This window comes from Myodes glareolus, chromosome 1 (assembly GCF_982192425.1).
Source record: "Myodes glareolus chromosome 1, mMyoGla1.1, whole genome shotgun sequence".
In the NCBI taxonomy this organism is placed as follows: Eukaryota; Metazoa; Chordata; class Mammalia; order Rodentia; family Cricetidae; genus Myodes; species Myodes glareolus.
The window spans coordinates 39,283,768-39,308,504 of record NC_142026.1 but is presented as its reverse complement, the minus strand read 5'-3'; the positions used below and the strand labels follow the sequence as shown (position 1 = coordinate 39,308,504).

At 36.0% G+C, this 24,737-nt stretch overlaps 1 protein-coding gene across 4 annotated transcripts in view; it reads left to right on the top strand.

Annotated features, from left to right (window-relative positions):
- The window catches only part of LOC148123308 (solute carrier organic anion transporter family member 6C1-like), an 81,262-nt gene that overhangs the window by 30,432 nt on the left and 26,093 nt on the right, over window positions 1-24,737 (top strand). For all 4 annotated transcript variants that reach the window (XR_015737773.1, XM_087905949.1, XM_087905946.1 and 1 more), the window contains 4 exons: window positions 342-486; window positions 3,605-3,800; window positions 9,521-9,674; window positions 17,275-17,462. Coding sequence is in view for 3 of the 4 variants with exons in the window: in XM_087905949.1 (XP_087762075.1) it covers window positions 342-486; window positions 3,605-3,800; window positions 9,521-9,674; window positions 17,275-17,462 (683 nt within the window). In the remaining variant the exon portion in view is untranslated. The remainder of the gene's footprint in view (window positions 1-341; window positions 487-3,604; window positions 3,801-9,520; window positions 9,675-17,274; window positions 17,463-24,737) is intronic.

Genomic DNA, 24,737 nt, shown 5'->3' with positions numbered 1-24,737 from the left:
ATCATGTACACGGTGGAGTTGAAGGTGTCATAAGTATTTTATCCTATAGGAATCAATTTCAATCACATGATGCAAAATTACAGAGTACCCGCCAGCTGAGTGAAGGAAATTCAAAATATGGATGTATTTAAATAGGCACTGAAAGATACATTCAACAAGCTAAAAGTTCCAAAGATAAAAGCTATTTTGGTCGTATAGAAGAACCAAACTACAAATATCGTATGGAATGTGTCTATTATGGAATTACACAGTTTTGTTTGCATAAGTCTGATTTTTTCTGCAGGTTGATCATTAGCATCTACAGACATCAAATGATAGTGATATGACCTGTTCTGTTTCAGTGTCTGGTCTTCAACCCGCTGCTGATGTGCTGCTCGCTGTGCAAAATCTCAGAGTGCCTGATTCTTAAGGGAAACTACGCGTTTGTGCCCCTATATGTAGAAAGTCGGTTTTTGATGACGCCAACACTTGCCAGGCGTCTCACAGGTAGGTTTTTCTTCTTACTGTGCTGATCTCAAATTCCCGTGATGTGTATATGTAAGTGTGTTATGTATATTTAAGAAACATGTCATGTAAGCAGAAGACACAGTGTGGATGTCACTTGCAGAAACTATATAAACATGACCATTCTACACTGCATCAATATTTTTAATACATAAAACTCTACAATGTTGCTTTTATAGCCACTATCTTCTATCTTCCCTCTCTATATACTTGCACATTTATTTTCCCCTTATCTATAGAAAGTCAGTCTTAGCAAGCCACAGTTTGTCTTTCCTCTCTGTGTGTTTATACCTTTCTGCTTGAGTGTCAATACTCAAGGTTTTTCTAAAATATTCACACAATTCCCTACTTATTCTTCTGTATTTTCTGGATTCAAATTGGTTTGAACTTAATGCATTATAATTATGCTATGGTACAGTTTTTTCCCTAATTGCCAGAGACATGCCACTGTTTATGTAATGTAATTGTATATCCATTATTATACTAAGAGATATAAAATTAGATTTAATCTTAATTTCCCTAAACACTGTCACAGTACATAAGCCCTTTGATATCCATTCGTATTGGTAAATATTGTTTTATGTTTTGACACTAAGCAAGAATTGCTATTGTTTACACTTTTAATCTTAAAACAGAATTGAGAATTTTGCTCAATAAAAGATTCCAAATAATAGTTCTAAATGAAAGCATTAAAAGGTTCTAGTATTTATTAAAAAGTGATGAACATAAAAGTTTATTTTAGGCTATAAAACATCAAGCAGGTTTCCAGGACAGCCAGGAGAAACTTCATCTCAAATAAACAAGCAAGAAAAGAAATGATAAACAAAGTAACAAAAAGTCAAGGACCTTTGTTATAGATTTAATGTAACCTGTGAAAGCATAGATAGTTAAGGGAGTATTTACATTAATATTTGACTATACAGAAGGCCAGAAAATGAATGGGAGAAAATTAAGTGAAATAATCTTTCTGCCAAAGATCTCTCTTAATCTTCTAGATTTGAAAAATTTAGTGAATTAGGTGAGAAGAGTAGGTTGTATTTTTCAGATTGTTCTAATTCTTTTGTCATTAAAATAGTGGACACAGAAGCACACTACGATCAACATTTGACAAAGTCAGAGGGCATGCTGGCTGTACTAGGAGCATGTACTCTCTAGAGTCTCGGTCTTCAATGCCCTGAGCATGGACACTGATAGTGGAACAGGACACTGTCTTGCCATATGAGCATAGGAACGAAAATCTGTTCTAGATATATCATTACTTAAAAAGGCATTTTATTCTGTAGATGGAGAAATAGACAATATTTGGGGTACAGCAAGCTCTTCTCACTGAACACTAGATTTGGACCTATAAGCACTATTCTGAATGGATACATTTGCTCTGAAGACTTATAGTTTTTGCATCTGGGGTCATAGGCAGCATCTAAGACATGGGGATGTTCCTGGAATGCCCCTACAGTGTGTGTGGGCATATATCTGTCAGTACATTGTATCAAACATACTCAGGTATAACTTTCTTGACTTTGCCTTTAGTTGCTGCTTTCCTAGCTATGCACTGAGGTGTTAAGTAGAAGTCTGAGATAGACTCTGTTGGGATTTCCATTCTCAAAGTGACTGAGTCTCTGATACCAGATACTCTAGCAGTAAGATTTCCCTGATCCTCTTGTTAATATCTTTTGTCAAACTACCTTGTTTTCAGACGCAAGGTTCGGTATTATAGGCTACTTGTATACAGGATGCAGCCTTATAGGCCAAGTCTTGTCTTCCACTGTCATTTCCTCCCTAGGAACACAGACTCCACTTCTCTACTAAATTTTGTATTCTAGGAGCCAGGGTATTTGATCCCCTTGCCTTGTCATTCTCTTTAGTTTGTGGAATGTGCCAGGTTTCATTTTCTGTGAAACTTCCAGACTCATTCATTTTTCTTTTCATGACAAATTTCAAGTCTTTCATTTTGTTTCCACTCCATGGAAGAGAAAACTAGTGCCTGTTATCCCTATTCTACCACTTTGGACCTGAACTTGATTTCTTCTTATTATCTCAATTATGTTTTCTTAACCACTTTTCTCATTTGTTTTTGTTTTCAAATGTCTCCTTTATTTCTTGATTCTTTTTGTTGTTGGTTATCTTTTTACTCTGACTCTTTATTCCAAATAAAACACATGGAGGCTTATTCTTAATTATGAATGCCAGACCGAAGCTTGGCTTGTTTCTAGTCAGCTTTTCTTAAAATAAATTATCCCATTTATCTTTTGCCTCTGGACTTCTATCATTCTCTATTTCTGTATAGCTTTCTTTACTTCTTATTTCATGGCTGGTTGTGTGGCTGTATGACTGGTCCTTTGAGTTCTCCTCTCCTCCTTTTTCCCATTCATTTGATCCTCCCTCTCTCCAGAGTTCTCCTTCAATTTATTCTCTCTTCATGCCAGCCCTGCCTATCCTTTCTCCTGTCTTGCTATTGGCCATTCAGTTTTTTATTAGAGCAAACAGGTGTTTTAAACAGGCAGTAACACAGCTTCAAAGAGTTAAACACATGCAACATAACAGAATGTAACATATCTTTGCATCATTAAACAAGTATTCCATAGCATAAACAAATGTAACACATCTTAAATTAATATTACATGACATCTTTCAATTTTTCCATTTTTTTGTGGAACCTTTCAGGTATGTATATTTATTATGGTATGATTCAATCATGTGTTTGTGTTGTTTTATGGTATTTGTTCTCTTTCCATTACTTCTTCTTTTATTTAAATTAAATCTCTTACAATAAACATAATTCAATTAGATAAGTAATAATATCTCTCAATAAGACAAATCATAGCTTCTGTGTGGTATGAACTAAGTTCCTAGTCATTACTGGATATCCTGTGTATTGGAGCAACAAAGCACTGTCCTTCTCTACCAAAATCCAGAAGACATATAATGGCTCAATCCCCATGCACATGATGGTATATATTATAAAGTCCAGATACAGGTTTTGTGCTTTGTGTTATTTTTTTCTAAAAAAATGTATTTGGTTAGAGGGATTGTTTATGTGTAATTTTTCTGTACTCTCAACAGGTTACTTTTTAACAGTATTTTCTTTTCATTTTCACAGCCGTTTTTCTGGTTTCAGGACATGCAGTTGGCCGTTTCCTGGGAGGTTTAATAGTTGACAGATTGGAAATGTCATGCAAGAACAAAATAAGATTTACAGTGTTTACATCTTTTATAGCACTTTCTCTTTTTTTATTAATCCTCTCCGTAAAGTGTGAAACAGTGAAATTTGCTGGAATCAATGATGATTATGATGGGTAAATATAAGTTTTTGTACTAGATAATTATTTAACTAGTAATCCAGAAGATAATTTCCAGAAAAATAATCCAGTAACAACATATATTCATATATGTCTTGGAGTTTTTAAACATATAAGTGAAGTATAAAACACAGCTTTACTCCTTATATTAAAGTTACATAACACACAGAGACATGTTTGCCATGTATTCCTAAATGATTTAGAATCAAAATTTGAACTTTGTGTTAAGGTATGCAGCAAGTAAGATGGTATAAGAATATATACACAGTGATCTGACCTTTTGTTCTTGAACTGATCTGTCAGCATTCTTGTAGACATCAAGGGTGGGTTTAATGGATCTGTGAGGTTGCACAGGAATATTTTAATTTAAATATGCAAAACGTCTCATAAGCATAATTACTAAAATTATGCTTATTTAAATGTAATATGATTATAGAAAATTCAAAAGGCACTAGAACTAACATATTGAGTTGAGGATAATTACACAACACATTGTAAATATTAAAAAAATCCATGATTCTCTATGACTGGAGCTGTAGGTCATTGATTGTCCATTTGCACAATTATTGCATGACTACATATTTTTACCCTCACAGAAAATACATACATACCCCTGAAGCAATAGAGAATCTTCATACAAATGAGAAGAGACACAATCCTTATAAGAGAACATAAATTTCTTATGTTCGTTACAAAAGAATATAATTTCACATATTATATAAAAGAGCTAAAGAATTTAAAATGTTATTAACAATGATGTAAATCAAATGTGAAAACTCTGTATTGATTATTACAATATATTGGTAAAAATAATTAGAGACAATTTAAAAGAAAGCAACTACATGTTCTTAAACTGGAGAATTTATTCTTTATGAAGAGTTGACTCCTTCACAGATATCTTCTATGTATTCAGTTTAATGACAACAAAATCCCATCAGACTGTTCTTTGTAGATATTAGCAATAAAATCCTATATTGTCATTGATATGCAGGGACCTAGAAAAACAAAAAGGTCAAAAAGAAACAAATTTAAAAGACTAATTCTATTTGCTTCCAAAAAGAATTGTAGAACTCAGCTGGGTGGTTGTGGCACACACCTTTAATTCCAGCACTTGAAAGTCAGAGACAGGCAGATCTTTGTGAGTTTTATACCAGCCTGTTCTATAAGAGCTAGTTCCAGGACAGGTTCCAATACTACAGAGAAACCCTGTCTTGGAAAAAAAAATGTAGACCTCTGTTAACCACAGAAGTGTTAAAAGCTTGTCAGTGGACCAAAATGAAGAGTGCATGAATAGAGTTACATGTCTGTATAGAAGTTTGTTCTTTGGGCTGAGTACAGATGCAATGAAGTAGAGACTCTAGAACCATGTACAAAATTATTATTAGATGACTTCATGGCTACACACCCACACACACACACACACACACAGACACAGACACACACACACATATATACACACTAATTCTTTATATATAAAGAATGTATATATATATGTATATATATATTTTTTGTATGTGTGTATAGCCTCATATGGAGTAAACAGATTATATATTTAGAAATATATGCATATGAATAGATGCATTCAATATATTTAGTGAAAAAAATTAAGCCATGAATTTGAAGGTGAGTGGGCAAGGCTTGAAGGAAAGAAAGGGAGTGGAAAAATTTAATTATATTATAATCTCAAAAACTATAAAAAGTTTAAAGAACAAAATTCATATTATATATAAATACTATTAGCACGGCTAGAGAGATTGCTTATGCTTAAGAATGCCTGTTATTCTTCCAGAGAGCATGAATTTGGTTCCAAAAACCCATGTCAGTCAGCTCAGAACTGCCTGTTATCCCAGCTCAAACACGAAAGAGGAAGTCAGATTCCCCGGAGCTGATCTTATACAGGCACATGCATACTCATAAATAAAATATAATAAAAACAAAGGTGTAATAATACTATTGGTTTGTGACCATTACATGTCTTTATTTTCATATAAACCAACGTGGAACCCTATTTTGTATTATGTAGAGGAATTTAAAATGAACCATAAGTATAAATATGAAATATAACATTCTAAGAATATAAGGGAAAATCTTAGGATTTCTTTCGCAAGATATAAAACACATAACCCAGGAAGAACATTGTAAGTTGAACTTCATAAAATTTAAATCTTCCCTTTCAAGAACTTCTTTTATTTTTTTCCCTGGGGGAGGGCTTGATACAGGGTCATCTTATGTATACCTGGTTGTTCTTGTACTCACTATATAGACCACGATGGCCTCAAACATGCAGAAATTCATCTGCCTTTGCCTTTCCCTCCCAAAACCTGGGATTAAAGGTATATGCCATGTTTGTCTTTAAAGAACAATGTTTTAAATGAAGAGACAGATTTTCAAAAAGATACTTGAAAATAATATATAGAAAACTAAAGATTTGTTTCTGATCATACAAAACATCTAATATAAAAAATAAACAACAAAATGGAAAAACAATTTGAAATAAGACTTTCACACACACAAACACACACACACGCACACACACACATACATACATACAACTGGAAAATATGCAGAAAGAATTTATTATTACTAATTTAAAAAATGGGAATCAAATGTTACAGTCTAAACTATTGTTCCCATATCAGAATGCTTAGGTCATTGAAATCATACTGTTATAGAGAAATGTGGGGAACAGTTGAAGCTCCTAAATACTAGGAGCAGAATTGCGGTCACAAACTGAGGGGTCTCTAAAGGTGTCATGCAAGTGGGGAGATGAATTGCCAAGAGGTCAGAATGAAATCTTGGTTCAGATTGACTTTGCCAACATTGATCAAACTTTCGCAAGTCTGATGCCATTTTGATTCTTTTCCATTTTGGTGTCCAAGTCCCTCATGTCCCACCCTTTCCAACTTCTGTTTACTAAGTTCCACCAGCTTCACTGTTACAAATGTTTCCATTCATGCACCCTTTCTACATTGACAACCCTTCTGCAATATTTCTTTTCTCTCAAGTTAGGTTGTTTTAAGTTCTCAGTGTATCTCTATCCTTCATATGCTAATATATACATGAGGTGGGTTAATGTTGAGTTTCACAATTCCTGTTGCATTTTAGGCGTTAAATTTCTTGTCAAATTTAACCAAGAGTCTCCAGGAAGCAACTTAAAGAGTGGGTTCAAACCCTTAGTAGTGCTAGGCAGTTAAAATTACATCTTATAGAAACAAAATTTTAATTTTGATCTTTTATTTAATCTAATATAAAAGCTAAGTACTCATTTAAGCACTGATTTGATGAGCAGGAGAGGAGAAAGTTCTCCATATACTGAATGGGCAACACCTCAGGAAATTTAATCAACATCAACTTGATTGCCTTGTCTAAGCTGCAGTTGTTTCTATAGTAAAAGATGGCCTCTTTTTGATGTTTTTCTCTCAATAAGAAATGAGCTGTTCCTGCTATAAGGGAAAACAAAAACAGAACAAAACAAAACAAAAACAAAAGAGCAAAGCTCTATTCCTAGGTCAAGCTGCAGGTTGTGGAGTTCCTTCTGTCATTCCTTGGAGTTCAGGTACTGCTCTGAACTAGTGGGCCCTGGGCAGGGAAGACTGACTGGAGGCATGAGAGAGGCGGCTCTGAGCAGGAATGATTGAGAGGAGGCATGCAGAGGGGCAGCTCTGAGTTCTGGTCAAATCATGCAGGAGGGTGAGCGCCAAACCGGTGTGGCTGGACTGGAATCTGAAGAGCCGCGGAGTCCATTCACCTGCCAAAGTGTGAATGGCAAAAAATTCTCTCTCTCTCTCTCTTTCTCTCTCTCTCTCTCTCTTTCTCTCCCCCTCCCTCCCTCCTCCCTCTCCCCCCTCCCTCCCCCCCTCCTGATTTCCCTGCTCTATTTTCTTAAATAATGGACAGGGATTGTAACTCGCTTCTCGTGAGATTTCTTCATATCAGTTCCTACACCTATAAAGTTGCAAAACCATATATCTGAATATTTTGTTTTTCTGGATTTTAACAAACATTTCAATAATTGTACAAAATGATTTGTCCCAAAGGCTGAGAAGAATACACATTAGAACCCCTCTCTCAAGAATTTATAACTCTTTTCAGTGAGAGGCCTCAGTTTCCTGAAACCCCAGTAGCTTTTTATTTTATTTATTTATTTTTGTAGTGTTAATTTGGGTATTGTTTAGACCAAACATAGAAGTTATAGAAATGGGAAGACACATCTGAGAACTGTATTTTGAGTTAACAATAAACAAGAAGTCTAAGTTTCCTGGTCTAAAGAATAAATACTACATATCTACCTACTGGATTGTACTTTTTTACTCATTTCTATCTCTGTTTGTCACCCAAGCTCACATAAGTGACCTCAACAGCTTTTTAAAGAAAACTTTCTTTAACTTCTCAGAGGGTCATGTGACCCACATTTTGGCACCGTTAGGTGTCACTGCAGGTAGTGAAATGAACCAGGGTGAAGTGAGAATGAAAACTCCATCCCGACAGACTTCATTGACCTGGATCAAACTTTTGGTGGTCTGATGCCAGGAAATATAATGTCACCGTATTCAAACACAGTGTAATTTCAAAAAATACTTTCCTAGCGTAATAGCATCCCCAGTGCACAAGGAAGCATGATCACATTGAAAGTCAACTCAGGGCACATGTCATTTCTTCCAAGAAAATGGCTTATAGAGATAGGCTACCTGTATTATCTTAAGGACCTAAGATTGGGCCTGGTCATACAGACAGAGCAGAGATGTCAGCTACATCTTTTTCTTGTGGTAGGAGCTTGGGAGACCTCATGGCTATACATGTAATAAAATATAAGGATTATTTATATTACCTCTGGTCCTGGCTCTGAGATCTTTGTATTTCCTACCCAATGGATAATGCAGACTATTAATAACCTCCAATTCACAGCTTTCTTGATGGAAGAAAAGGTTAAAAGTCCACTCCTTTGAGAGGAAAACCATGAGCACTTAACATTTCCTGGTTTCCCAGCTGATCTGTGAGCAAAGGACATTTCTGCTCCTAAGGATAAACCATTTTGGGAAACTGATAGTTTCTCAAAACATTTAAAAAGGAAAGGGTAGGTAGAGAGTGGCTCAGTGTTTAAGAACACTTGTTCTCCTTCCAGAGTACCCAGGTTTGGTTTCCAAGACTCACATTGGGTATCATAACTGTCTGTAAGTCTATTTCCAAGGGATTCAATGAATATTTTTGCTTACACAGGTGTTGTACTCACAAAGAGCATAAATATACATTCTAACAAAACATGTACACATGTAAAATAATTCTAAAATAGTTGCATAAAACCTTTCACAAAATTTAAATATTCTACTTTAATATTGAACACAAGAACAATGGAAACATATGTCCATATAAAGCAAAAATAATTACTTACATGTATTTATCTGGTACCTATAGAGATCATAAGAGGGCATCAGATTTCCTGGAACTAGAGTTACAGGTGGTTGTGAGCTGCATTGTGGATGATGGGAATAAAATTTTGGTCCTCTGGAAGAACAGGAAGTGCTGTTAAGGGCTAAGATATCTTTTCAGGACTATCATGTGATATACTCTTAAATGTGCATTTTATGTTTTTTTATAATTTGGTAAATCTGTGAAAAAATATTTAAATGATAATATTTGCAGATCTTATTGATATGCTGATACATGCACCAATAATTCAAATGGTGATGTTATAATTGTATTTAATGTCAACTTCACAGGACAGGTATCCTTGGAAACCTCACAGCTCCATGCAATGAGAACTGTGGTTGCTCAAGCACACGCTATGCTTCCATATGTGGAAGAGATGATACAGAGTACTTCTCTGCGTGCTATGCAGGCTGCCATGCTTATAAATCCTATCAAGGTCAAAAGGTAACTTTTATCTATTATGTTTTTCCTTTTCCAGTAACAGGTTCCTTATTTTTTTTTTAATCTTTGAAATAGAGAAGTAAAACCTAGTTTATGATTCCTGCATTCCCTTTCAGCAACACTTACTGAACTTTGTTTTTTTTTTTAGTAAATTTTATTAAATTATAAAAGTTTCCATTTCCGCCCCCCCTCCCAACACCCTCCCACTCCCCCCCCTCCCCACCTCCTTCCCCTCCATCCCCCAGGGCAGTCAGGGTTTCCTGCCCTGTGGGAAGCTCCAGCTCCCTCCCCCTCCCTCCAGGTCCAGGAAGGCGAGTATCCAAACAGACTGGATCCCCAAAATCCAGCATATGCAGAGGAAACAGGTCCCAGTGTCATAGTCAATGGCTTTTCAGAAAGACCCCGGGCCAGCCACAGTCAGAGAATCCGGCCAAATTCCGAGAATCTGTCTAGATCACGTCCTCGTTCAGTCCCAGTCCAACTGGCCCTGGTAAACTCTCATCAGATCCGTTCCCTTGTATCAGTGGGTGATAGCATCCCTCGCAGTACTGATTTCGTCTTTCATGTTCCTCCTCCTTCCGCTCCCCCTCCGGACCTCGGGGGGCTCAATCCGGTGCTCCAATGTGGGCCTCCGACTGCATAGCCGTCCTTCACCAGACGAAGGATCTATGGTGATAAGCAAAATATACATCAGTATGGTCATGGGCCACGGCCGATTCAGGCACCCTCTCCTCTGTCCAGAGAGCAATCTGGGGGATTTCTCCTTGGACCTGGGATCCCATATATAAACACCATCTTTCGCACACCAAAGGTTGCCTGGTCCCATCCTGCAAGTCATCTTTTCTTCAAATGTGCCTTCCGCTAAGATTCAAAATGCCTATGCTGTATCTCTACTTCTGCTTCACAGCAACTCAGATGAAATAAGATTTTTCTTAATGGGGTATTGAATCCAGTGCTCTACCTTCACAAAAAATTTGAGAGAGCTTGGAGAGGAATTTTAGACACAAAAGACGAGAGTTAAGCATGACTTCTCAGTAGCAACATTTTCTTGGTTGGGTTCTGTTTGCTAGAGGCAAGCAGAGGAATAATTCTTTTAAGAGAAGGCGTCCTGACTCAGTGCTAGCAGCAAAAACTGTGCATCTCCTTTAAGAGCCAGCTTCCTGGTTCATGCTGGTCCTATTAGGCAGAACTTTAGTGGGGTCTCTGAGAATTGTGTTACAAATTTCTTAATGGTGGCATAGACCCACTGCATTCCTGGATTTGAGGCCATGAGGATGGCTCACAGAAGCAGTGAACATACCTCTGCCATGGTGAATGGGGCAGAGCCAACAGGCAGGGCTGCAGAGTTGGTCCCAGCCACACCCTCTTTGCATTAAAAAATGCACTCCTCATCAGAAAATAATACAGATACACAATAAGACAGATTCAACCAAAAAAAAAAACCCTCTGAATGGGACACAGAGTATTTTTAAAAAAAGATGTATGTAGGCTTAAGAAAAAATGGGCTATAGGCAGATATAAAACAAAATAGTTCTAAAAAATAAAACAGTCTTTAAGGAGACAATAAAACTTATAAAAAGTATAGACACATAGATTAAAGGAAGTATTAAAAAGTCACAGAGAATAAAAGCCACATAAAGAATGAAAATATGCAGAGAGTCTCGATTATGTATACTACTGTGTTTTCTTTGATCTTTTTGATTTTTAATGAGCGAAGAACACAGAGACATTTCATTGTACAGGCTGGAAAGCTAAACCAACATATTTACTTTAAAGGTATCTTGATGTCAAAATTTAAGTCTAAGGATGTATGTCTTTGGAAAGAGGTTCTGCTTTTGTTTTTACAGAAGATGAGAACCTGCTGATTCCTTCCTGGCTAATGTGATTTGATGGAACCTGACCCTCCCAAAAGTTCTCCATGAACTCTAAAAATACTTTGCCCAACAAACAGCAGGAAGCAGTTTGAAAAAAAAAAAACACCCAAATTTCCACTATTATTGTTTATAAATGTTTCTTTACATTTAATTATATATGATATAATAATTAAAACTTTATATTGATATGAATCTCAATGTATTGATACAAATTTAAGCTCAATTTTGTTGTATGTATATTTCTACTCTTGTTTAAGGTGTTATGTTCATATAGCTCATTTAAAAGTGCAATAAATAATTAAGCAATACAGATTAATAGATTGTCATCTGCAATAATTAAATATTAATTGTGTTAGTTAGGCTTTCTACATAAACCTGCAGAATATGATATTTAAAATGTCTTATGAACTCAGAGTTTTCTTGACAATGAGACATATCTGCTTTGGGCAGCACCAATAGAACTTGAGGGGCATTGCAGAAATTCGTTATGTAATTTGCTCTCATTGTGATAAGGCTAGCCATTTTGGCAAGAAACTGCTTTTGCCTGGACTTATTGGTGGTATGCTCTATGAATTGGACATGCAGGACCCACAGAAAAATGACCACTTAACATGCCTAAAGAAGGTGAGACTGTCCTTTAGGGTTCCTGCTTCATGAAAGAATAAACTACCATACATTCTGAAGGACTGAAAAACTGCCAATATAGTTTAAACAGCCTTTTAAATTTTCTGATTCATGGAAAAGTCTGCCAGATACTATGGGCTTGTAGGCTGAAAATGGATGCACCAATGTTACAGAAGAACTTTAGGTGACTGGACAGGTAGCTAGATGTCTCTGTTAATTCTACAGTTTTGGATGTTGCCTATCATCTTCCTGTTTACTTGGATAATATTTTATCCTTCTGGGGTTTGGTGGAGTTGAAGACTGATAGTTATAATTTTCCTTAGGTATGATAAAAGATAATTTATATATGACCAGTGGTTGTTAACTCCGGTTATTATTATTATTACTATTACTGTTGTTATTATTATTGGTGGTAGATTTTGTATGTTTCCCATCTTTGAGTTGTGCTGGCGAAGGGATGTTAGATGTCTGAGTTATTGTGGGCATTGTTGGGTTACTTGAGTTGTGATATTGCTTCCATTACTTTGTGTAAAGCTGGATTTGTGGCTAAGTATTGTTTAAATTTGTTTTTATCCTGGAATATTTTGCTTTCCTCATGGATGGTGAATAAAAGCTTGGCTGGGTATACTAGTTGGGGCTTGCATCCATGGTCTCTTAGCTTCTGCAGCATATCTATCCAGGACCTTCTGGCTTTCATGGTTTCCATAGAGAAGTCATGTGTAATTCTGATAGGTTTACCATTATGTATTACTTGATCTTTTTCCCTTGTAGCTCTTAATATTCTTTTTTTATTCTGTATGTTTTGTATTTTGATTATGATTTGGCGAGGGGATTTTTTTTGATCCAGTCTATTTGGTGTTCTGTATGCTCCTTGTACCTTCGTAGGAATATCCTTCTTTAGGTTGGGAAAGTTTTCTTCTATAATTTTGTTGAATATATTTTTTGGGCCTTTGAGCTGTAATCCCTCTTCTTCTTCTACCACTATTATACTTAGTTTTTGTTTTTTATGGTGTCCCAGATTTCCTGGATGTTTTGTGAGGAGAATTTGTTGGATTTGCTGTTTTCTTTGATCAGTTTGTTTATTTTCTCTATAGTGTCTTCAGCATCTGAGATTCTTTCTTCTATCTCTTGTATTCTGTTGGTTATGCTTGTCTCTGTAGTCCCTGTTCATTTACCTAGATTTTCCAAATCTAGATGTCCCTCGTTTTGTGTTTTTTTTTCATTGCCTCCATTTCAGTTTACACGTCTTGAACTGTTTCCATTATCTGTTTGATTGTTTTCTTTCTTGGTTTCCTAGGGTATCTTTTAGAGATTTATTCATTTCTTCAAACTTTTTGTTATTCTTCTCATCCATTTCTTTAAGGGAGTTTTTCACATCCTCTTTAAGGGACTCTATCACTTTCATAATGTCTATTTCTTCTACTTCTTCTGGATTAGGGTGTTCAAATCTTCCTGTTGCATGTTTGCTGGGTTCTGGTATTATGTTGTTGTTTTTCAGATTGTTGAAGGAATTCTTACAATGGCGCCTGCCCATCTCTTCTTTCAAATGTTTTCCACTGGATCTTCTGGTACGGGATCAGGGCCACTTGCTGGCCAGGGACCCTGCAGACAAAAGTGCGGGCTTGCTGTGTGCAGTCTCTGTGAAACAAAGGAACTCCTGCCCAGTTGCATTCACCACTTTGTTCTCAGAGCCTGAGCTGAGTTGGGAGATCTTATGACCCCCAAGAAGGGAAGGGGCGCCTGGAAGCAAGCTGGAATGGGATAGGAAGAGAGAGGCAGTAGCCAGTACAGAAGCCCTAGCTGGATGGTCAAAAAGTTTAGATGGTTGAGGGGTGTCTGTGCTCCCTTTCTGCGGCATCTGTTGGTAGATCGGGAACACACTCACCTCTCTGATGGATCGTCTGCTAGGGGATCAGGACCACTTGCTGGCCAGGGACCTTGCAGCTTGCTGTGTGCAGGTTCCCTGAAACAAAGGAACTCCTGCCCAGTTGTACTCACCACTTTCATATTTTATTCTTTTACTTGTAGTTTGTAATAAATGCACTTTTCTTGCTACTAACTCCACCAGATATATCTAGAAATACATTCCTGATAAAGAAAAGAAAAGCAGTCAGTGATGAAGCGATGCAAATTGCTTAAAATGAACTATGATGAGTTCTCTTCTTTGGCGACTTTGCTTGCTTGAGATGGACTGCAGACATTGATTAACTTGCTTAGGTTCCTATTAATAAAAACATACCGGTGTCTTTTTTTTAAAATAAGATTTCAATTACTATGATCTCTTTGGTATTCAGTTCTAACCCAAGTTCTAGCTTTTAGGGTAATTCCTCATCTCCATTCTCATATATTTCTGATTTGTGTATCTCATCATTTGATTTCATTTTCCATGTATTTCTTCTACTCTGCTCTCCAAAAACTGAGTTTTCTGTCCAAGCACTACTTCCTTTTCCATCTCATTTTCTGACTCAAGTCTACCCCTTCTGCTTGCTTCACATTAAGAGGCCCCTGAAAAGGTAGCATTCTTATTGTGTCCATGACAATTTAGGGCATGTTCTATCCTCCTTCTCCTAAGTACCTCTCACTGAGACTTTTCTCACCAGAATGGACTTCTATTGCTGCTCCTCCTTTCCTTCAGATTCAGGTTTGAGCTAATTCCTCCCATTCCTTGCAGAGGGTTTAGAGCCTGAATCACTGATGCATTTCTTTCATTTGATGCTAATATATGGACTTCTTATTTTTTAAAAATAACTTTATAGACTATAACATTGTGAAATCTCGCCAGGTGAAAGCTAAACTTGGTGTTTTCAGTCTTGTTGTCAGTCACCTTATTTTTTATCCTTTGGAGACTATTACTGCACTGCATCTTGGTTCTTCAGATCTGTTCAGTATGCTTAGGTACATCTGTTCTGCCCCATAAGTCAATCATATTCTTAGAGCCTTATAAAGGGATCCCTTGATCACATCAGAAAGATAGAAAAGAGAAGTGAAATCAATATTCTATTTTCTTGTTTTATTCTGCTGCCTCTCTGGAACGATATTCTCTTCCCGTAGTAAAACTTTTTCTGTGATTTTCTTGCTTTTGTTCCAGGTAATTACACAGAGATTCCAGAAAAGTCTTTCATACCTACTTTCTACATAGGATTATTTTACTTATTTTTTTTGTTACAAAGGTGTACACTGTCAAAACCTGGCTCTATCTTAGATTTTGTTTTTTGATTCTTTCACATCCTTTCTGTTCTAAACCTTGCTGTATTTGGTCACTGAACTTGTTAAGCAAATTTGAGCTCACTGCCTTTATGATTGACTGCTGTTCTTCTGTTATCTGTAACATATTTCTCTTAACTAGAATCATATGTTTTTTAAGTTTCATCTCAAAAAGTACTCCATTATTTATGCATTCTCTAATTCTGCGTAGTACAGAGTATTTGTATAAACACTGCCTGCAATTTGGCCTTGCCTTTTTTCTTCATAGTAGCCACATAATATTACATAAAACCTTTCCTTTTGTCTTGTATCATTGTTCGCCTTCTTAAGCAGGATGTTCTGTTGTATTGTTTACAATATATCCTCAATTTAAGCTGTTTTTTGGCATACAGACATTTAGAAACTTTGGCAGAAAGATCATTTTAGCTTGTTTTTATATTTATGCTATACAATTTTATACTCTTATTTTCTGAACCCCTCAGGCCCAGGGCGTTTATAACTTTTTATCAGCAGTATATTTACTTTGTTGGTGTTTCTCGGTTATAATTATCATTTTTTAGCTCAAGGCATTTTAAATGGTCTAATGAATTCCTATATAATCTCTTCATCTCTGTGGTGGTTTGAATTTACTTGGCCCCCATAGGTTCTTAGGAAGTTGAGTGTAAGGTGCTGTGGCCTTGCTGGAAGAAGTGTGTCACTGTGGTGGCCAGCTTTGAGGTCTCATATATTCAAACTACACCGATGTTGGACTCAGTTCACCTCCTGTTGTCTGAGGATCAAAATGTGGAACACTTAGCTCCTTCTCTAGAACCATGTCTTCTTGAGTGTTGCAATGTTTCACAATGATGAATATGGACTAATGGTCCATATTCCAAATTACTCCAAATACTGATTTCTGGTGTGTGTGTGTGTGTGTGTGTGTGTGTGTGTGTGTGTGTGTGTATGTGTGTGTGTGTGTGTGTGTGTGTGTGTTTGTGTGTGCACTTCTGCCGCTTCAGTGCTGGGATTACAGTTGCTGATCTTTGTACTCTTGAACATATTTCATCTCAGAAACAATGTGTCTACTCTGATAAAAAAAATAAATGTTGCCATGATTATTCACAAAAGAAATTATGAACATGGTTACACAATCTTTCAGAGTTGGGGTATTGTCTATATTTCAAATCTTAGCTATTTAATTTAATTTATTCACTACATACCTTTATTTGTGCTTAATCTATCATCATATTCAATGATAAAAAGCATAAAATGATAATTATTTCTTAAATGTAACACTCTCCTCATTTAAAAGGATTTTATACCCACAAAAGCATATGCATAAAATAATACATTGCCATGTAAAATACTATACATTTTATAACTAATATTGAATTTCTAAATAATGTATGGCAGGTATAACACAAGTTTATTCATTAAAAGTAGGCAGTATAATCTGGATATGATTGCAAATGTCTTTAATCCCAGTGCTCTGGAAGAAGAGGCAAACTTATCTTTGTGAGTTCCAGGCCAGCCAGGGCTACATAATGAGATCCTAGCTATGGAATGCTGAGAGCAGGAGAATATTCTTCTTTATGGAAACGCCCACCAATTGGTTATCGAATACCAAAATGTCAACCCTAAAAGCATAAATACAAATAATATTATACATATTGAGCAACTTGCCTTAAGAAAAAAGGCTATGAATTTGGAAAAGGATACATAGAAAGTTTTGGAATGAAGAAAGGAAGGGGGAAAGTCATCATTATATTTTAATATCACTAAATTAAAAATATTAACAGAAAAACAATCAAAACTCTGTACAGTCTCCCTTTAAATATTGATTTAATTTTTATTTTTATAGTACTAAAGCTATTATCTCTTCTCTGTTTCTGAAATACTGTATTTGTGTTCAATATTTACAGACATACTACAATTGCTCTTGCATTAAGGAAGGATTGGCAACTTCAGATTCTGATGATCATTTTATTGATGCCACTTCTGGAAAATGTAGTAACAAATGTGACTCATTACCTTTGTTTTTTGCTTTTTTCTTTTCTTCAGTCATTTTTGCTAATTTGTCTAGTGTAGCTGTCAGCTTGTCTATTCTCCAGTAAGTATGTAATTTTCATAATTATTATTTACTTAATACAAAAGAAGGATATACTTAGAAATATTTCAGATTATTAAAGGAAATGATATCTTGTGATTTATAGCAGTAAATATAAAGATGAAATACTTATATTGTTAAAATTCGTGTGTAGGTATAATTTTTCTTTTTAATTTTTTATTATTTCTTAATATATAGATGTTACATTTGGTCTCAAATTAAACTCAAAATAAGTGTAAGATTTTGGAATTTCACATATTACTTTCAAATTTTGTAGAAAATATAGGTATCTGTTTACCAGTAACAAACTAAACTTACTTTTATTTTGTTTAACACTACATGAAAAATCCATAAATGGGAAAATTTCAATTGAAACCTATTTTAGTATAAAGTTCCTTCACTGGTCTGGGTATTTAATCCAGTTCTACATTAAAATCCTGGCTATGAGGAAACACTAGAGTCATCCACAGAAGAACACAGTAACTTTTACAGTTTTAACTTATTATTCTAAATTGAGACCACATTTTCATTCATGTGTTCTTCCAGAATAGTTTATGTCCTCCTAACATTGATTTTTATTCTAGGAACTGATTAAAAGGGCATATTCTGAAACTGTTTTTTTTTTTTTTGTAAAAAAGAAAAAAAAGAGGTTAACAACTGTATTTGAATCCTAACAATTATGTAAGATCTGAATAACAAAATGACAAAATATAGCTTGTTTCTGGCATGATCTCAATTAGCTGTGGAGTTAAGGTAGAGACAGCAATGTGTAGACTATCCTAGCAAGTGTTTGGTTCTGATGGAAGCAAAGGCCTGATAGAGAATAAGAAGGAGCTATAGGGGAGGAAAAATAGGGGTGTGTTTGATCAAGATTCATTATATGAAGAGTGGAATTCTCTAAAAATGAAAAGCAATATTGATGAGATATATGTTGTTTTATTTTTTCTATGTAGTTCCATCATTTTGCTTTCTTTTCTGAACAAGGTCTTTCTATATAACCTAAGCTACCCTCAAATACGTAATCCTCTGCTTCTGCCACTTCCTTGATGGGATTTCCAATGAGATAGACATCTTTTAGGGTCGATTGAAGAAAGTCAGGAAAATGGAGCCAAAAGAGGAAATTGGCAAAAAGAAAATGAGATTGTAATGATAATGTTAATAGAAAATATGATAGATCATATTCAGGCAGTACTTAGTTTTCTAAATGTTAGACTAGGGTTATAGAATCATATTCAGACTTCCCATTTGTGCATCTAAATGAATGATAATTCTAATAACTAATGTATAAAATCAGACAAAGACAAAATGCAAAGGAAGCCATGCTTGAATTGATAAAATGCTTCAGTGAGTATAGAAACTTTTTACCATGTCTGAGGACCTGTATTCAATCCTTTGAACTCACAAGGCAGAAAAAAAAATAAACAATTCTTGAAAATTTTTCTTGTACTCCTACAGCATCTCCTCTCTAACCACCCCATGTGCATGCACACACACACACACACACACACACACACACACACACACACACAGACACACAGAAATTTTTAGAAAATTATGAATATGACTTCTTTAAAGATGGTTTGAAATATACAAGCCAAATGTCTTCTTCAACCCTCTTCCAAGGTCCCCATGCTCTCAATTTACTCAGGAGATCTTGTCTTTTTCTACTTCCCATGTATATTAGATATATGTATGTCTCTCTTGGGGTCCTCATTATTATCTAGGATCTCTGGGATTGTGATTTGTGGTCTGGTTTTCTTTGCATTATGTTTAAAAACCACTTGCTAGTGAGTACACATGATAGTCTTTCTGGATGTGGGTTACCTCACTCAAAATGATGTTTTCTAGCTTCATCCATTTGCCTTTAAAATTCAAGATATCATTATTTTTCTGCTGTATAGTACTCCATTGTGTAAATGTACCACATTTTCATTACCCATTATTCGGTCGAGGGGCATTTAGCCTGTTTCCACGTTCTGGCAATGAAAGACAATGCTGCTATGAACATAGTTGAGCATATGTCTTTGTGGCACAATTTATCATCCTTTGGATATATACCCCAATGTGGTATTACTGAGTCTTGAGGAAGGTAGTTTCCTAATTTTCTGAGAAATTGCCAAAGTAACATCCTAAGAGGCTGTACCAGCTTACATTTCCATCAGTAATGCAGAAGTAATCCCTTTACCCCACAACCTCTCCAGCATAAGTTGTCATCAGTATTTTTGACATGTCTTGTTTACTGTGTTATTTGCTTTAAAAGCTTTTCAGTTTCAGGAAGTCCCATTTATTAATTGTTTCTCTCAGTGTCTGTGCTACTGGGGTTATATTTAGGAAGTGGTCTTCTGTGCCAATGTGCTCAAGTTTATTTCCCAATTTTTCTTCTGTGAAGTTCAGTGTGGCTGGCTTTATGTTGAGGTCTTTGGTCCATTTGGACTTCAGTTTTGTGTGTCATGTTAGTTATTAATCTATTTTCATTCTTCTACATGTTGATTTCCAGTTACGCCAGCATCCTTTTTAAATATGCTTTCTTTTTTCCATTTGATATTTTTTGCTTCTTTGTTAAAAATCAAGTGTTCGAAGGTGTGTGGATTAATATCCAGATCTTATATGCTAGGATTTTGATGGGCATTGTATTGAATCTGTAGAGTGCTTTTGGTAAAATTGCCACTTTTACTATGTTAATTCTACCTACACAAGAGCATGAGAGATCTTTTCACTTTCTCGTGTTTTCTTCAATTTATTTCTTCAAAGATTTAAAATTCTTGTCATATAAGTATTCCACTTGTTTGGTTAGAGTTACTCTGAGATATTTTATGCTATTTGTGGCTATTGTGAAGGGTGATGTTTCTCTGATTTCTTTCTCAGCTCATTTATCATCTGTGTACAGGAGGGTTATTGTTTTTTTGAGTTAATATTGCATCCTGCTACATTACTGAAAGTGTTTATGAGTTGTAGTAGTTCCTTGGTAGAATTTTTGGGGTCACTAATGTAAACTATTGTATCATCAGCAAATAGTGAGAGTTTGACTTCTTTTCCGAATTGTATCCCCTTGATCTCCTTTTCGTATCTTATTGCTCTAGCTTGGACCTCAAGAACTATATTGAATATATTTGGAGAGAGTGGAAAACCTTGTCTTGTACCTGATTTCAGTGGGATTGCTGGAGTTTTTCTCCATTTAGTTTGATTGTTGCTGTTGGCTGACTGTATATTGCCTTTATTATGTTTAGCTATGTTCCTTGTATCCCTGTTCTCTCCAAGATTTTTATCATGAAGGGATGTTGTATTTTGTCGAAAGCATTTTCAGCATCTAGTGAGATGATCATGTAGTTTTTATTTTTCAGATTGCTTATATGAATTACATTGACAGATTTTTCTGTGTTGAACCATCCCTGCATCAGTGGGATGAAGCTGACTTGATGATGGTTCTGATGTGCTCTTGGTTTTGCTTTGCCAGTATTTCATTTACTATTTTTGCATCAATGTTCATGAGTAAGATTGTTTTGTACCTCTCTTTCATAGTAATGTCTTTATGTAGTTTTGGTGTCAGGGTAATTGTAGCCTCATAAAAAGAATTTGACAATGTTCCTACTGTTTCTATTGCTTGGAATAATTTGAGAAGTGTTTGTATTTATTCTTTGAAAATCTTGTAAACTGAGCTGAAACCATCTGATTCTAGTTTTTTTTTCTTTTTTCTTCTTTTTTTGGGGGGTTGGGAGACTTTTGATGACTGTTTCTATTTCTTCAGCAGTTGTAGGTCTGTCTAATTTGCTTATCTGGTCTTCATTTAATTTTGGTGAGAGTTATTTATCCAGAAAGTTGTCTGTTTACTTTGTTTTCCAATTTTGTTGAATATGGATTTCTGAAATATGACCTAATGATTCTCTGCATTTCCTCCATGTCTGTTGTTATGCCCCCTTTTTGTTTCTGATTTTGTTAATTTGGATATTTTCTCTCTGCCTTTTGTTTAGTGTGGATAGAGGTTTGTCTATTTTGTTGATCTTATCGAAGAACCAACTCTGTCTCATTGATTTTTGTATTGTTTTCTTTGTTTCTATTTTGTTGATTTCAGCTCTCAATTTGGTCATTTCCTGATGTCTAGTTCTCTTGTTGAGTTTCCTTCTTTTTGTTTTAAGATTTTCAAATGTTCTGTTAAATCACTAGTGTGGGATTTTCCCAGCTTTTTTATGTAGGCACTTAATGCTATGAGCTTTCCTCTTAACACTGCTTTCATTGTATCCCATAAATTTGGGGATTTTGTGTGATCATTTTCATCTGGGAAATGATTTCATCAGGGAAGCCATTAATTTCTCCCTTCATTTCTTTCTTGACCCATTCATGATTCAAGTGAGTATTGTTTAATTTCCGTGTCTTTGTGGGCTTTCTGAAATTAGTATTGCTGTTGACTTCTAGTTTTAAGCCTTGGTGATCTGATAAGATACACGGGGTAATTCCAATTTTTTGGTATATGTTGATATTTGTTTTGTTACTGATATGTGGTCAGTTGTTGAAAAGGTTTCATGAGGTGCTGAGAAAGTATATTCTTTTATGTTTAGGTGGAATATTCTATAGATGACTGTTAAGTCCATTTGAGTCATAACATCTGTTAGTTCCCTTATTTCTCTGTTATTTTTTTTCTCAGACTGGTCTGTCCAGTGGTGAGAGTGGAGTGTTGAAGTTTCCCCCTCTTATTAATGTGTAGGGCTTAATATATGATTTAAGCTTTAGAAGTGTTTCTTTGACTTATGAGGATGGCCTTGTATTTGAGGCATAGATGTTCAATATTGAGATTTCTTCTTGATAGATTTTTCCTGTGAATAATATGAAATGTCCTTCTTTGCCTATTTTGATTGATTTTAGTTTGAAGTTTATTTTGTTAGCTATTAGGAGAGCTATACCAGCTAGTTTCTTAGGCCCATTTGATTAGAATGTTTCCCCCAACCATTTACTCTGAGGCAATCTCTGTCTTTGAGGTTGAGATGCGTTTCTTGTATGCAGCAGAAAGATGCATTGTTTTTGTATCCAATCTTTTAGCCTGTGCCTTTTTATAGGTAAGTTGAGTCCATTTATATTAAGGGATATTAATGACCAGTGATTGCTATCTCCTGTTAATTTGGTTTTCATTGTTGGTGATGTTAATTTGTGCATTTTTCCCTTTTTGGTATTTGCTGTTATGAGACTATCAATTGTCTATGGTTTTGTTGATGTAGCCAACATCTTTGGGTTGGAGTTTTCCTTTAGTATTTTGTGTAGGGCTGGGTTTGGGGCTAGGTATTGGTTAAATCTGGTTTTGTTATGGAATATCTTGCTTTGTCCTTCTATGGTAATTTAAAGTTTTTCTGGGTATAGCAGTCTGTGCTGGGACCCATGGTCTCTTAATGTCTGCATAATGCTTGTCCACGACCTTCTGACTTGACCTTCTAGCTTTCATTGTATCCAATGAAAACTCAGATTTAATTCTGGTAGGTCTGCTGCTACATGTTACTTGGCCTTTTTCCTTTATTCTTTCTTTATTCTGTACATTTAGTATTTTGATTATTTATGTGGTGTGGGAAATTCTTTTTTTTTTTGATCCAGTCTGTTTGGTGTTCTGTAAGCTTCTTGTATCTTCATAGGCATATCTTTCTTTAGGTTGGGAAACTTTCATCTATGATTTCATTAAATATATTTCTGTACTTTTGAGTTGAACTTCTCCTTCTTCTATACCTCTTATTTTTTGGTTTGGCCTTTTCATGGTGTCCCATATTTCCTGGAAATTTTGGGTTAATCTTTCATTAGATTTAACGTTTTCTTTGACTGATGAGTCTATTTCATCTATTATATATTCAGCAATTGAGTTTCTCTCTTCCATCTTTTGTATTCTGATGTACATGCTTGCATTTGTGGTTCTGATCATTTTCTCATTATTTCTGTTTCTATAAATCCCTTGGCTTATGTTTTCTTTATTATCTTTGTTTCAGTTTTCAAATCTTGAATAGTTTCTTTCATATGTTTGATTGCTTTTTCTTGGTTTTCTTTAAGGGATTGCTGATGTCTTCCAATTGTTTGTTTGTCTTTTCCACCATTTCTTTGATGGAATTTCTCATTTCCTTTTTAAGTGTTTCAAACATTCTCCTGAAGTTACTTTTAGATCATTGTCTTCTGCTTCATCTATATTTGGTTGTTCAAGCCTTGTTGTTGTAGGGTCTTTAGGTTTTACTGGTGTCTTTTGCTTTTTGTGGCGTGGCATGTGTTCTTAACTTCTGTATTCATCTTTTCCTCTAATAGGTATGGTCGGGCTTTCTGTGATTCTGCTGATTAATCTTCTAGGTGCCCGTGAATCCAAAGCTCAGATGGCTGTTAGTGACATGGTTCTAGTTACCCTATGGATCTCTTGATCTTCCTGGAGGTCACTCAACACTCCCTGGCTTTGCTTTGCTCCCTTGGAGTTTGCTGTCTCAGGCTTGCTCTAGCCTATGTTGTTGGCTCAGACCTGTTTTTGGAAATGTCCCTGGTCTGAATCCATTCCTGCAAAGGTCCCTGACTTGGCGGTTGTTTCCACCAAGGTCTCTATTTCTGATCTATTCCCTCGGAGGTCCCAGACTTCGTTGGGCCAATATCCGCAGAGGCCCTGGCTCAGACCTTCTCCCTCAGAGGTCCCCGACTCATGGTTGGACCTTTAGAGATTTCTGGTTCCTGCCAACTCACTCAGAGGTCCTAGACTCAAGCCCAGACCTGCAGAGGTCCTGGCTCAGGCCTAGTTCCTCAGAGGTCCTATACTCACATCCTGACCCAAAGGGGTCCTGGCTTAGGTCTATTTGCTGTCTCAGGTCTTCTCTGACACAGGTTGCTGGCTCAGTCTTGCGTTCATAAATATCCCTGGTGTGGATCTGCTCCCACTCACTTGGAGTTCACTTTCTCAGGCCCCTCTAGTCTAGGTAGCTGGTTCAGTCTTGTTCCTGTGGAGCTCACTGCCTCCGCATTCCAATTTATATTTAAAATTCTGAAATCTGGCACTCCTTAGCAGTCAGTCAGCAGATGAGAGACCTGGCTGTAGACTGTACCACCTTGGCCAACACATACCTTATTCTGTTCCCCCAAGACCCACTCTGCCATCCAACAACCACCCACCTCATAACCTCCCTTCAGCTAGCCCTCACCCCAAACCCCAGCAGAGTACATAGGCACAAACACAGCCCACACCAGTTGGAAGAAAAGACTTCCTAGGCACAGGTACAGCCCACATCAGCCAGAAGAACAGGAGGATATGCTGGATCTAGGTACCCAAATGACCACAAACCT